Here is a 12,799-nt window from a genome sequence, read left to right as displayed (position 1 = left end):
AGGGCAAAAACCAAAACTCCACAGCCAGTTACAGCTTGCCATTATTTTCAATATCTGAAAACAATATTGATCTTAAACCTCAATAAAGTTCCTTACCCATGCTATATTTTGCTTTGGTACATGTTGTTCTTTTCAGAATTTCATAAACCTGTAGAAGTAAAAGAAAAGAATGCTTACTTGGGATACTGCCAGCAAAAAGCACAGTCTTTCTGTGCACAGTTCAGATACAAGTATTGGCAGAACCAAGACACTGGTGAAGTCATTATTCGTTAATAAAAATTGTCATGCTCAGCACATCAGAGTTTCAAGACTTCCTTACACAGTTAATAATACAAGAGAGGAAGGCTGAGCTCGCTGGCCAGTTACTGCTGCTTACTTGAGGGGGACAGGATTACATTTCCCTCCTGTCAGGCCACTCCTCCTTGCTGCCCATGCTCTGCAGTGCTCTGCAGACATCGCTGCCTCTGGCCCCACGAGCCTGCACACGTGTGGCAGCTACCCAAAAACAGGTAAAAGAAACAGTTTGACCTTAACCTTTCAGAGCCTGGTGGCAAAACAGACGTATTTGTTCTCATTTATTGTCAAATAACCTTTCCACACTGGCGTGGAGTCAGGATGGCAGGGGAGGTCAGCCTGCATTTTTGCACATAACCATTGGCAGCTCTACAGGGGCAAGCAGCACAATTGCTGCCTGCCAGGTCACAGGGAACACTTGAGGCTGCCCCTCTGCCCAGCACTGCCCTTCAGCCCCCCCAGGTTAAAGAGCTGTCACAGAGAGATGGCTAGTTACATAATTTGATTTTTTGTTGTTGTTGTTTTGTTTTTTAATAAGTTCAAGCTCTTCAGCTTTTTCTATTCACCAAAGTCTCGCAGGGAGTGACTGGATTCCTGTTCATTTTGCTGTAGGTGGGAGGGTCAATATTTGCACTGTGGTTTAAAAATACACATGAGAAAGGCAGGAGAGAACTTTAAGTAACAAGAATACAAACAGAATGCATGCAGGATAAGATGATGCCACACACTGCTCAATCTACCTTTTATTACCAGGTTATTTGCAGGGATTTCAAATGAAGCAACACAGAATCAGCATTACTGCTATATGCCTGATGTTCTTTAGGGGCCTTAGGGAAGGTAGGCAAGAAATCAGCACCATGCTTTGCAGAATTGTTGCAGCAACTGCTGCTTAGCACAGCCCTAGATGCTGTGTAGGCTTTACTTTTAATATCCCTTTAATACCTGACTATAGAGGAGGACTTTCTCCCTTTTCTAGTTCATGTTCTGAGTCACAAGATATTACTCAGATGTAGTTTGCGATATCTTATTCCTGCTTTAGCCTTCACTTCTGTAAGGGAGCTGCAGAGTTGTAATAGAGCAATGTATAGTTTGGGACAGATAGGCGCAACACAGAAATCTGTTCCCTCCTGGTGATGTGCCTATGAAGAAATCATGTTTCACTTACACCATGAACCAAAAAGAAGATCCAAATCATTGTCCAAAAGACAGCAATCTGTCAGCATCAAACACAACTTTTTGTACAAGCTAAAGCTGGAAACATTTATTGGATAAATAATTAATGTCACAGGTGATCTCTGGCCTTAGGTACAAAGGGACAAACTTGCAATAGGCTTCATCCTAAAGCCAGCAAAGGGGCTATTAACACCAGGATGAAGGCACTATCCGCCATAAATTATTTATATACAGTACTTACTATAGTGCTTCTTGTTTTGCTGTCAAAGAAGGAATCTCTGTCAGACAAATCAAATCTGTTAAAAGATCAGAAGGAAGCCATTATGTTAAGAAAAAAACCAAAACACAGTAATTTCCTGCTCTTGTTGACCCCTTCAGTATTTTCTTTTCTCCTGGGGTTCTCTCATAGCTAACATTAAAAGGTAGCTTGTGGAAATCTTGTTAAAAAGAAAGTCCAACTCTTGCATTTTAAAGACATGCTTTATGTATTTATAGCTTTTTCCACACAAAAGAGGCTGTTGGCGCTCATCGAATTGAATTCCTGCCTGCTACAGGCCTTAGGTTTCTTTCTCCTAATAATCTATATGTTTGGGCCACACCCACAAAACCTGTAAAAGCACTCTGGCTTCCCTCATTTAGCAAATGTCTAAGATGGTCTCACTGAAGACAGCCACCTCTGCAAGTATCATGAGGTATTTCCAAACAAAGCTAAGGAGCACCTTCTGGGCTTTCTCTGAGCTATCAGTTTCCTTTGCTGCAGGAGCATCCTACATGCAGTACATGTATAAATATAATAGCTGCAAGTCTAAGAACACATCAAAGATCACATACATTGACTGGCCCCACTATCAGGCATGTGAATCTAATATACACGGTTCCATTAATGTTCCACATCCCTTTATTAAAAAAAATAAAAATAAAAAAAACGTCTGTATCTAGAGTGAAGAAATCCTTCCCTAGGACTGGTATTTGTTCCAGCTGGCATGCAATAAACACACTCTTCAAAGCTTTGCCTCTGGGATGCTGGCCAAGGAAGAGCAGCAGCAAAGCAATCCAAGGCAAATGAAACTCTGGCTAGGCCCCACCTTATGATTTTTTTCCTCCACCCACGTCTATAGCTACTCTTACCAGTCCACTGGCTTCGTATCACTTACAAGACAAGACCTGATTTGCAGTACATGTGAGCTGCCCATACCACATGATTGGAATTATCTTTGTCATTATCAATCCACAACTCTGCCTGTAGAATCTTACCGAGCATTTTCATTTTACATGGAAAAAGACTGTTGTAAATGACATTCTAAGTTTTGTTTGATGTTCATTTTCTTTTCAGCCACTACCAGAGCAGCCCAGGCCTGCTGGCACCGTGGTCACTTACAAGTGCTGCTTCTCCCTGGAGAAGGGGTAGGAAAGGCGCTTCACCGTCTGCGGTTTGTGCTCAGCTACCTTGGGCTGGATGGGCTCCGTTATCTTCTGAATTACTGAGTTGATCTTTTTCAGAAGACCATGGGTCTGATTGATTTGATACATCTAAGAGGGAAAACAGAAGAACAGTAAAACTTCATTTTCTGGTTCACAGAGATGCACTCATAGGAACAATTTCCTCATTGCAAGAAGTAAGGGACAGAAGTGGTCACCTCACTCTGCAGCACCAGGGGCTTTTCTCTGAATATCCTGCAGCTTTCAGGATTTTCTCCTCTTCCACGTAATCAAAGATTATTGAAGATATTTTAATTCCATAACATTGAAGCTACTATTCTACTGCAGTTCTCTTTTTATCTAATTATGCTTCTGACTAAAATCGGCAGTAAGTGAGGCAATAGCGGGGATTGATATAAAATCCAAACCAAAGGTGCAGCTTTAGTTTTGTAATAAATGATGCTAAGCTTTGAGAGTGTCTCTTTCTCCATTACAGACTTCCCTCTGCAGTCTGGGACATGCACTTAGCATGTTTAAATATTAATCCATCTCTAAGCTACTCTCACTGAGCAGGTAGCAATCTATCACAGATGACTTAGAATTTAGCTCACGATGAAAATACACCGTCGCATCTTTAATGACATTTCAAATATTCTGAGAGGTAATTTATTTTGTGGTAGAGTAGTCCCAACTCCTGCAAGCATGACTGATGATGTATGTAAGTAGCCACCTAAACCCAGTGAGACTACTGCGTGCAAAGTAGTACATTCATTTTTAAGCAGTCCAACCTTTTGGGTGAGAAAGAAACCACCAAAATGTACAACTACATTTAATTATCAACTGCAACCTCCTTTAAAACACACTGGGAGAGTAAGGGACTGTATAAAATCACTCATACTGCACACAGACAATGGCAAGAGCCACAGGTTCATGATTTCCATTCCTGCCTCCACTTGTTCTTTCTGTTGTCCCAAACAAGAAATTTTGTGACCCTTCCACTTTTCTTGCTAAGTGCCAGTGAGTCACTGTCCTTGCCAGGCCGTGCAGGTTAGTTCAGTATTTTATAAATGCTTATAGGAATAAAAATATATTTGAAAGGTGCGCAATGAGCATATGTTTAAACAATGTTCCCACGCCTTCCAAGGTGGGCTGAGGAACAAAACAACAAGAAAAAAAGAAAAAAACAGGAAAATTGGACTTACCTTCTTTGTTGGCATCTTGAGCTTAAGAAACTCTGCCTCTCGACACAATACATTCCATGGTGCGTGGATTTTTACAAATCCAACCCCGTGGATCTTAGTCTTTAAAAAAAAAAAACAAAAAAAAAACACAAGAGAAAAGGTTACTGGTGGAGGAAATTAAGTATTTTCCCCCTTGTTCACATTTAAAGAAATGCCCATTACAGCCAACATTATCACCTCATTTGTTTGAGTTGACCAGTTTCTAACAACAGGACAATCACTGGGTACCTCTCTGCGCTGAGCTGATATAAAACGTGACTCAGAAATGCTATTGTCTTCCAGAACAATCACCATTAGGTTAAACAGATAAAAAGATAAAAACTGTTTGGGAAATAAAAGCTAATGGCTACGGACACAAATATAGGCTAAGCCAGGTAAATTTGATTCACAGGCACAGGGCCAAATGCCACGCATTGTAAGGAGTGGAGCTGAGGAGAGTTCTTGCTGCCTCACAGGAGCTGCTCAGAACCCACAGGCTCACAGCTGCAGCATGAAGGGACAGTTACCCTTCCCAACCTCCCTTCCAGAAACCCACTGACTACCCAGAGGAGATAACCAACTGCCAGCCTTCCAACCAGCCATCATTTCTTAGCCATCCTTGAATTTACTTCCTTGAAGAGCATTTTAGTGACTTAATGAACAAGTGAACAAAACTACTCGCTACAACAACCTGAGACAAAGCAATTCATATTTTCACACAGGCATAGAGAATTGGAAGATTTCTCACACTGTACCATCAGCCTCACCTGTCATTTGTGAATTAGGGTTGGCAGATTTATTTATTTAACGCTGATCACTGTTCTAGGTGTTTAATATCAACTGTTGCATCCAGTAAATAAAACCAACACAAATGCTCATCCTCTGTCATGGGGATTTCAGGCATATTGGTTGGATCAGTTAATTGTAATAGCTTTCTTTGAAATTAATATGACTGCGGCTATTTCTACTAATCACGCATTGGCAGTACTTCACACACATCACTTTTTCATGCAGTCTAATGGTCTTTTAATAGAGTATGCTGTTTTCAGGGTACAGGTAAAGGGCTGTAATATTCACAGCTGAGAATGGAAAGAGTGAAACTACAACCCAGAGCCACATGCTTGAACCAGAGTATTTAGCAGAGCACCTTGCACAAACATGATTCTCCAGAGGCTGCACCAAGGTATGAAAATTTTACTGTCTGCATCAGATATTCCTCATCAGAGCCAGAATTACCAGTGGACCCAACCCAAGGCATACCATCAACCCATCAACCGCTGATTGCTGTTTACAGCCAATCTAAGCCTTGCCTCTAGCTATGATAACACACCAACAAGCTGTGTGGCAGTAAGGCACGTGCCATCATGAGTGATGGCTGAGAAGTTCAGCCTGTTGCCCTGGTGAACCTCCCCCTCCGCGCTGGTGAGGCCACAACTGGAGAAGAGAAGGCTGAGAGGGGATCTCATAACTGTTTATAAATATCTAAAGTGCATGAGTCAAGTCAACGTAGGTGGACTCCTTTCAGAGGAGTGTAGCAATAAAACAAGGGCAAGGGGCAGAAATTGTAACACAGGAAGTTCCATGCTAACACAAGGAAGAACTTCTTTATTGTCAGAGTGATGGAGCACTGGAACAGGCTGCTCAGTGAGTGGTGGATTCTCCTTTCCTGGAGGCATTCAAGACCCACCTAGATGCCTGCCTGTGCTACCTGCTGTTGGAAACCCCCTTTAGCAGTGGGATGGACTCAATGATCTCTGGAGGTCCCTCCCAACCCTTATGGTTCTGTGACTCTGTGATCTCCCCAAATCTACCCACCAACCATCCTCCTTATCATTACACATCTACAGCAGCTCCTTACATCCTCATCATGTTCCAGTTCCAGGCCAGCCTCCACCAAGTTCCCCTCATACTCCTCCCTGCGAAACCTCTTGTCGTCTTCGTGGCAGTCAGCGTGGGGCTCACTCTCACCCATCTCCGTTTGCACACCCTTCCCAGGCAGCGGGTCCTGCTTGGTGCTCCTGGCACCTGCATCATTGTGCAGGGCTCTCCTGGTGAGCGTCCTCCCTGCTGAAGACTTTTTGTAGTGATAGACCAGGATGTAATCCACTTTCCTCTTGCCATCTCGGAAGTAGAGTCCATACTTGCAGTCAGCATCTGGATTTTTGGATAGGGAGTTCAATAGCTGGAAGCAGGGAGTGGGGTGTGCAGGGAAAGAAAAGAATAGTTAGTGCACAGTCAAATGGGCACCAAGCAGACCAGGGCTTGGTATCAAGCACTGCTTTCCAAAAGCACACCAAGACCTAACCTCAGGCAGCAAGCCTGCAGGCGGAGACCCCACGTGCTACTCACTCAAAACAATTTTGCAAGTTAACACTTGCAATTTTCCTGATAGTCGGCTGGGATTTCATTGGCCAGAAGTAAATAGATAAAATGACTGGGATTTAATCTAATTCCCAGCACACTGCTTCGTAAGTCAGCTACTGGGTAGCTTTGGTTGTCTCTGCTGAGGGCTAATTGCCACTAAGATCATCTGTCCTCTTCCATCTGGGACATCTGTGTTTTGGTTCTGACAGATAGATTGATATCATGTGCAAACATTTCTCGCTTCTTTTATCTATTGCTGCTAGTTTGTATCATCTGAGAAAGAGATCAGCCCCCATACAGACTGAAGGGAGCCAGCTGGGTGCTGAGGGCGGCCAGTACTGGACTCCAGCCAGGGAAACGGGCTCCTTGCTAGCTGAGTTCAACGCTCTTCTTCCCACTTAATCAAACCCCAGGCTGCCTCATAACCTGAGGGTGGCAAGGGCTTTATTTCTGCCTTGAACTAACGCTATGTAGGTTGGCTGTGCAGTGCTGCAGGACACAAGAAACATAAGTCTCAAAACACAGACCTATTTTCACGCATTTGCCTGAAAATTGGACAGGATAACTACAGAGACATACCAAAGTACTAACAGATATTAATTTCTGCCTTTCCTTGAACTTGTTGAAGAATTGACCCTCTGGAGGACTGGCAGACTTTGTAGGAGAGTCTGCTGCATTCTGCATACAAAAACCTCAACGCGCTCCCTAATGATAAGAGTACCTCTACTGCTCTTTGAAAGGGATGAGCTAAAGGACTCCAAAGAAGCCTGTTGTCCTGATTTAAAGAAGTAAATAGAGTCTTTGCAGGATGTTCTTTAATACTGCAAGGTTCTGGTAGGCCACCAAGGTAGAGAGGTGCCTCAGCTAAGACCACGCATGGCCCTGTCCCTCTGCTTATGGAAGAGACAAAGAAAGGGCACCTTGGTTTCAAAACATTCCTGACAGAATCATTCCACAACATTCAACTCCAATTAAGCACAAGCACAATGAATCAAGCATTGCTTTTATGGTGAGTTTCTCCAGCAAGGTCTGTTACATAGCTCACTCTACTTCCATTCCTTCACCTGAATAAACTTCCTTTTATGCTTATGCTTATGACACAGCCAGCTCCTAATCCTGTGCATTTATGTTACTAACTTCCTTTAAAACTGCTGATAAAAAGTTTTAACCAAGGCACAATTAATGACACTAGAAATCTGACAATGGGAAAAAACTTCTGCTGTGTGTTACAAACTGTTTAATATTACCTCTGCTAACAGTAGTTTTCGCATGCAATTTTGGACACTTCTCAGCGTGGGCAGAGATTTAAACATTGCCACAGCCTTACTGACAGATTACTCTGAGAATAACCAACCCCTTTTTAGGCTAGGAGTTAAAAAAAGGATCCCTTGTTTCCCTTTGCCAGCCCACACACCCAAGCACCAAGCCCACCAAACAAGCAGGTGCTGTGGCTGGCAGCAGCCTCCTCTGCACCCCTGAAAGGGAAGGGGGAGACTGTCAGAGCCTCCAATGAAAGGGAACATTTGGGTATAAGGTAAGGAAAGAAGCACAACGTGCCAGCTGCTGCATATCTGGCAAGTCCTTTACTCACTGTGCTTTCATGCTGGTCATATCCTATATCCTCAATAGCTCGGATGTTGATGATGTGGATCCCCTTCTCCTCAGCAGGCAGGCAGGAGTATTTCTTGTTCACCCTCATGCCTGTCTCGTCTGGAACCTCACTGAGGTCGTCAGGCAGAAAATCCACCCCATGAAAATCACTGTCTGCATCTGAAAGGAAAAGGAACAACTTCATCAAGACACTTTAATCCCAACACTTGCTCCTCCCAGAGCCACCCAAGCTGAGACGTATCCTGTTCCTGCCCTCAGCTGCCAATGAGCCTCACTGCAGGGCTCCCACCCCCCTTGCTTTGGTTTGTGAGCCCGTGGCCCTGAGCTCAACCTTCTCCTCTGAGGAATGCTCCCCGACATCCCCACCATGGTGCTGTCACACCAACTAAGTGTACTTTCCCTCAGATACACATGTACTACGTAGAACGTGATGAACCGTTCTGACTTGTGTGGACTTCTGAATATCAGGTTTACTCAGTCATACCCTGCCAGGCACCCCTAGTGTTCCTACTTAGTATTTAACTCTATAGCGGGCTAAAGGATTTCATGTATAAATTTCACTACAAACGGAACTACCAGCTAACTCTTGAAAAACAAACTATTGCTTGCATTTGTACATTGATACATGCATATGTACATCGATACATGCAATTGAAGGCAAAGTTTTTCAAGATTTGCTTCACTTTGACGCTGAAGCAAAATATTGCAGAGCTATGCCTTTTTCCAAACCCCTTGGGAGCAGGATTTGCTTGTCTAAGGAGCAAAGATAAAGCAAGAATTTTAGAATTTAACCTTGAGAGGATACTAAATTAACTTTCCCCCAAAGACAAACAAGAAAAACATGCAGAGGAGCACATTCTAGCAGCTAGGCTGCACAAATCTGTTGCTGCAGCTTGCCCAATGCTCTGCCTCTGGAACAGGGATCAGCCAAAACTGTATACATTAAGCACAGTGCCTCTGGGCCTAGGGCAGAAGTAGCCCCTTAGAGAAATGTTCCCTTTTTACCTACTGACTTTAGGATGAGGTGATGAAAGACATCACATTTTAGCCAGCTATTTCTTAGCCTAAGGGAATGCTGCTCTACACTCAATGATCTGGCTGAATGTGATGGAACTTCAGGGGGGTTGCATGGCAAGGAAGGCAGGGGAGATCACATTCCCCAGCAGGTTTGTGGAAGGCATGGGATGCAGAACATCTGATAAGGTGCAGAGTAGGGATGCCACCTCATGGGTCTCAACAGGCTGAAGAAATGCAGCCTCATGAAGCTCAGCTAAGTCAAACGTAAGGTCTGCACCTGGACAGGAGTTAGCATGGGCAACACCTGCACCACAGGATGAAGATGTGGTGCTTCTTGGGCTCATCAGTTATGAAGAGAAGATCGCTGGGTAAGAAAGCCAAGTTTCTCTGGAACCATCAGTCATGCTTCTCTGGAAATAGCAATTCCCATAAGTTTATGGATCTTCATTTCAGTCCCCGTACTTAGGAAATCTGCTGTCCCAACCAACATTCAACAAGCTCCACATTTTCCCTGGGTTTTAAAGGCATTCTCAGGAACTGCAGTGTTCAGATCTGATGTCTGGTATCCACATCCTCCCCACTCCTGACTAGTTAACACCATAACCTTTGCACAGAGTGTGGGCAGCAATTATCCTCATGTATTTCATACATACAGCACGTAGCACCCATATCTCTGCGCATATGTTCTGCTATCCCTGTCTTCCCTTTAGAATTCTGAAATAGTTATCTCCTAGCTCACTTCTTTGATCTTAGGACAGGATCCTCAAACTCAGTAAATCACTTGAACAACAATTTGTAATATTCAGATAATCTTTTTATGGAGTAATATAGAAATGCACACAAAAAATCAGGTGCCTAATGGGAGCAACTAGGATGATGATAACAATTCCCTGCACATCTCTGCTCTGTTTTTCCCCAGCATACACCTGTGCACACACAAACTCCATGAGCACTCAAGTATTTATACATATGTAATCAGTTGCGTATTTCTTTTTTTTCCCCACAGCTTTAAAATACATAATAATACAGCAACTTTTGGAACTTCCAACACGTAACTACCTACATTTGGATTTGGAAGAATGCCTAAAATAATTTTCTAGAAACAATAGCTTAAATGCTATAGAACTCCTCTTTCCTTCCTCTTCCTCTGACACATGTAGAAAATAAAACCCAGGTACTCCACCAGATCACAAAGATTATTATGAGTTAAGTGTCGATTGCTGACTTATTGAATCTAAATATTTTCGTACCTTGTAGTGGGTCTGTGAACTGGAAAGCACTAGATTAGAAACCACAGTTAGGATGAAAAACATTTGGAATGGAAAACCACAAGCTTCAGTGAGCCCAAACAAACTCCCTGTGCTCTGCTGAGCTTCTCAACTGTATTTGTTAAGTCTGCAGTGCAGAACAAGGAGACCTACTCCGGTGATTCAGTGCTATTGTGTAAGGCCAAGCAATCAGCCGTCCGCAAGCATATATTTACATTTCTGTTTACGCATCAGTAGCCTGGCAATATCTGAAAGAACAGTGCTTAAGGTAGGCAATGAATCATAAAATTTTGGTTTATTACGACTACTGGAAAAAGATGAGAAATGGTGAGCACAGCATTGATACAATCTTAATTACAAGAAGTTTGATTTCTGTGCTTGAAGGTGATGTCAGGATTTAAGGCTAAGTAAAGCCATCCAAGCCACTTTGGTAATTATAAACGCACAGGGATTACGAGTAGTTCACATATGCTGATTTGGCAAAGGTCAAAGCACTCTATTACAGAACATCTTTTCACACAGGACACAATATTTTAAAACCTAAGTCTGTATTTTGAGCTAATCATATTAAATAACAACAATAATTTAATCTCAAATTAAATGTACGTTCTAAATTATTTATGGCAAGTTAGCAGACACAGAATGAAGAGCACAGAGCATGCTGGCATCCTGATTCAGCTACACTCACATCGTAATCTCTTTGTAGGGAGCTGAAAGAACAGGATTATTGTGACAATTGCTGGCTTCGCTGCCTTCTAACATTGACTAACCCACTCTTTTCTATTACTAACCAGAAAGTGCTACAGCAAAGTCTTGAAGAAGTGCTTGATATGTTTCAGCACAGCCATATGAAGAGTTGCCATCTCCCCTCCCTTTCCACAGCTGATGGAGTTCAAAACTCCATGGATTTCAAGACAGTAGAAACTCCTGCTACTGTAAACTCAGACCCATCCAACACTTCTATGCATTATTAAGTATTATCATGGAATTATGGAATCACTTGAGTTTGAAGGGACCCTTAAAGGCTACTTGGTCTAACTCTCTTGCAATGAACAGGGACACCTAAATTACATCAGCCTGACCCTGAATGTCTCCAGGGCTGGAACACCTATCACCTATCCGGCAATGGCACTTGTGCCAGTGCCTCATCGCCCTTATTGTAAAAAACATTCTCCTTATATCTAGTCTCTCCTTTTTAATCTGAAACCATTTCACCTTGTCCTGTCACAACAGACTCTGCTGTCTGTCCCCTTCATTCTTATAGCCCCCCCTTTTAGCTTATTTTGTCATTTCTTGTATTTGGTATGAATTTCAGAAAACCCTGCCAAATATACACTACAGTTCCAATTAATTCTGCCCCTGAACCTCCTGTGAGTATCTCACTCTGAATAATACAGGAAACAAGATAACATTATTAAAAAATAGTTGGAAACATCTGCTTCTTTGTGCAACTTTCAGTTGCAGCTGCAAAACATCCTCAGGCAAGCTCCTCTTAACGCTAATTAACAACAAATTTTCTACCACAGAAATCTGGCACACTATGCTGCAACCTGTACGCATTTAGACAGTACCTCTTCCTTCGCCAAACTTCAGTGATCAGTTAAACAAGAGCTGAAAATCTGCTCAAGAAATAGATGCATTTTTCCCACTACTGGGCCTCAATCAACTAACTTATGAATATCATAGTCATAATCTCTTATAACCACTAAATATTAAAATAAATGGAAAACTGCATTCTCACAATGTAGCTTTACAGAACCATCTGGATCTAGATCTAAAACAAGACTGAGTACATTTAAATAACTGAACAACTATTTCACCACTCAACATGAATGCCACAACGCAGCTGAAGTCATCTCTTATCTTCTCTTGTTTTCTTTTTTTTAGGGAGTATGCTAAAGAAAGTGGCTTGAACAAAAAGTCATAAAGACATCTGAGATAGCTGTCCCAGTTTTTCTCAATAAGGAAGAAGCAGGACAGTTACAAGACCGTGTGATTTAAGATTTTCTAATGTCCAGATTGTTATCTTTTTGCTTTATATAAGTACTCATTGAATTTGGAAAGAAAATTCGAGGATCGTGCAGGGTATGTTCCTTGAGCTTGAGGTTTTAAAGAGCCAGGAGCCAGAGCACCACTTCTTCCCAGCAGCTTCTGAAACACTTTTAGATCCCTTAAACTGAAGGCATTTCTTTCATATGAATTGTGATGGAAAATGCTGTGCGCGGTCTCTGAAACTGATAGTGATCCCGCTGTGATGGAGAGGAGAGAAAGTCAGTCACACACAAATATTTGTTTAAAAAAATAGAAATATATATATACACAAATATAAGTAAGTTGCATATTTTGTTTATATTATGCTTTTTCTGTTTGGAGGCTTTTGTGTTTTTTAAACTTCAGCAGATACAAAGAACTTACTTCTCAGTGTGTTTTTGC

At 42.3% G+C, this 12,799-nt stretch overlaps 1 protein-coding gene across 6 annotated transcripts in view; it reads right to left on the bottom strand.

The window, feature by feature from the left end:
* ANO1 (anoctamin 1) overlaps window positions 1-12,799 on the bottom strand; it is a 72,854-nt gene that overhangs the window by 32,585 nt on the left and 27,470 nt on the right. For 5 of the 6 annotated variants that reach the window (XM_085224510.1, XM_085224507.1, XM_019615483.3 and 2 more), the window contains exons 2-7: window positions 8,062-8,240; window positions 5,965-6,288; window positions 4,089-4,187; window positions 2,846-2,997; window positions 1,709-1,763; window positions 97-148 (exon numbers count right to left, since the gene is read on the bottom strand). In XM_085224510.1, coding sequence (XP_085080636.1) covers window positions 97-148; window positions 1,709-1,763; window positions 2,846-2,997; window positions 4,089-4,187; window positions 5,965-6,288; window positions 8,062-8,169 — 790 coding nt within the window. In that variant the 5' untranslated portion in view covers window positions 8,170-8,240. Of the gene's footprint in view, window positions 1-96; window positions 149-1,708; window positions 1,764-2,845; window positions 2,998-4,088; window positions 4,188-5,964; window positions 6,289-8,061; window positions 8,241-8,412; window positions 8,500-12,799 lie in introns of those variants that run through there. The other variant, XM_085224511.1, reaches the window with a different exon arrangement.

This window comes from Meleagris gallopavo, chromosome 5 (genome assembly GCF_905368555.1).
Source record: "Meleagris gallopavo chromosome 5, MGAL_WU_HG_1.1, whole genome shotgun sequence".
NCBI lineage: Eukaryota > Metazoa > Chordata > Aves > Galliformes > Phasianidae > Meleagris > Meleagris gallopavo.
This window is presented reverse-complemented; position numbering and strand designations above follow the sequence as displayed.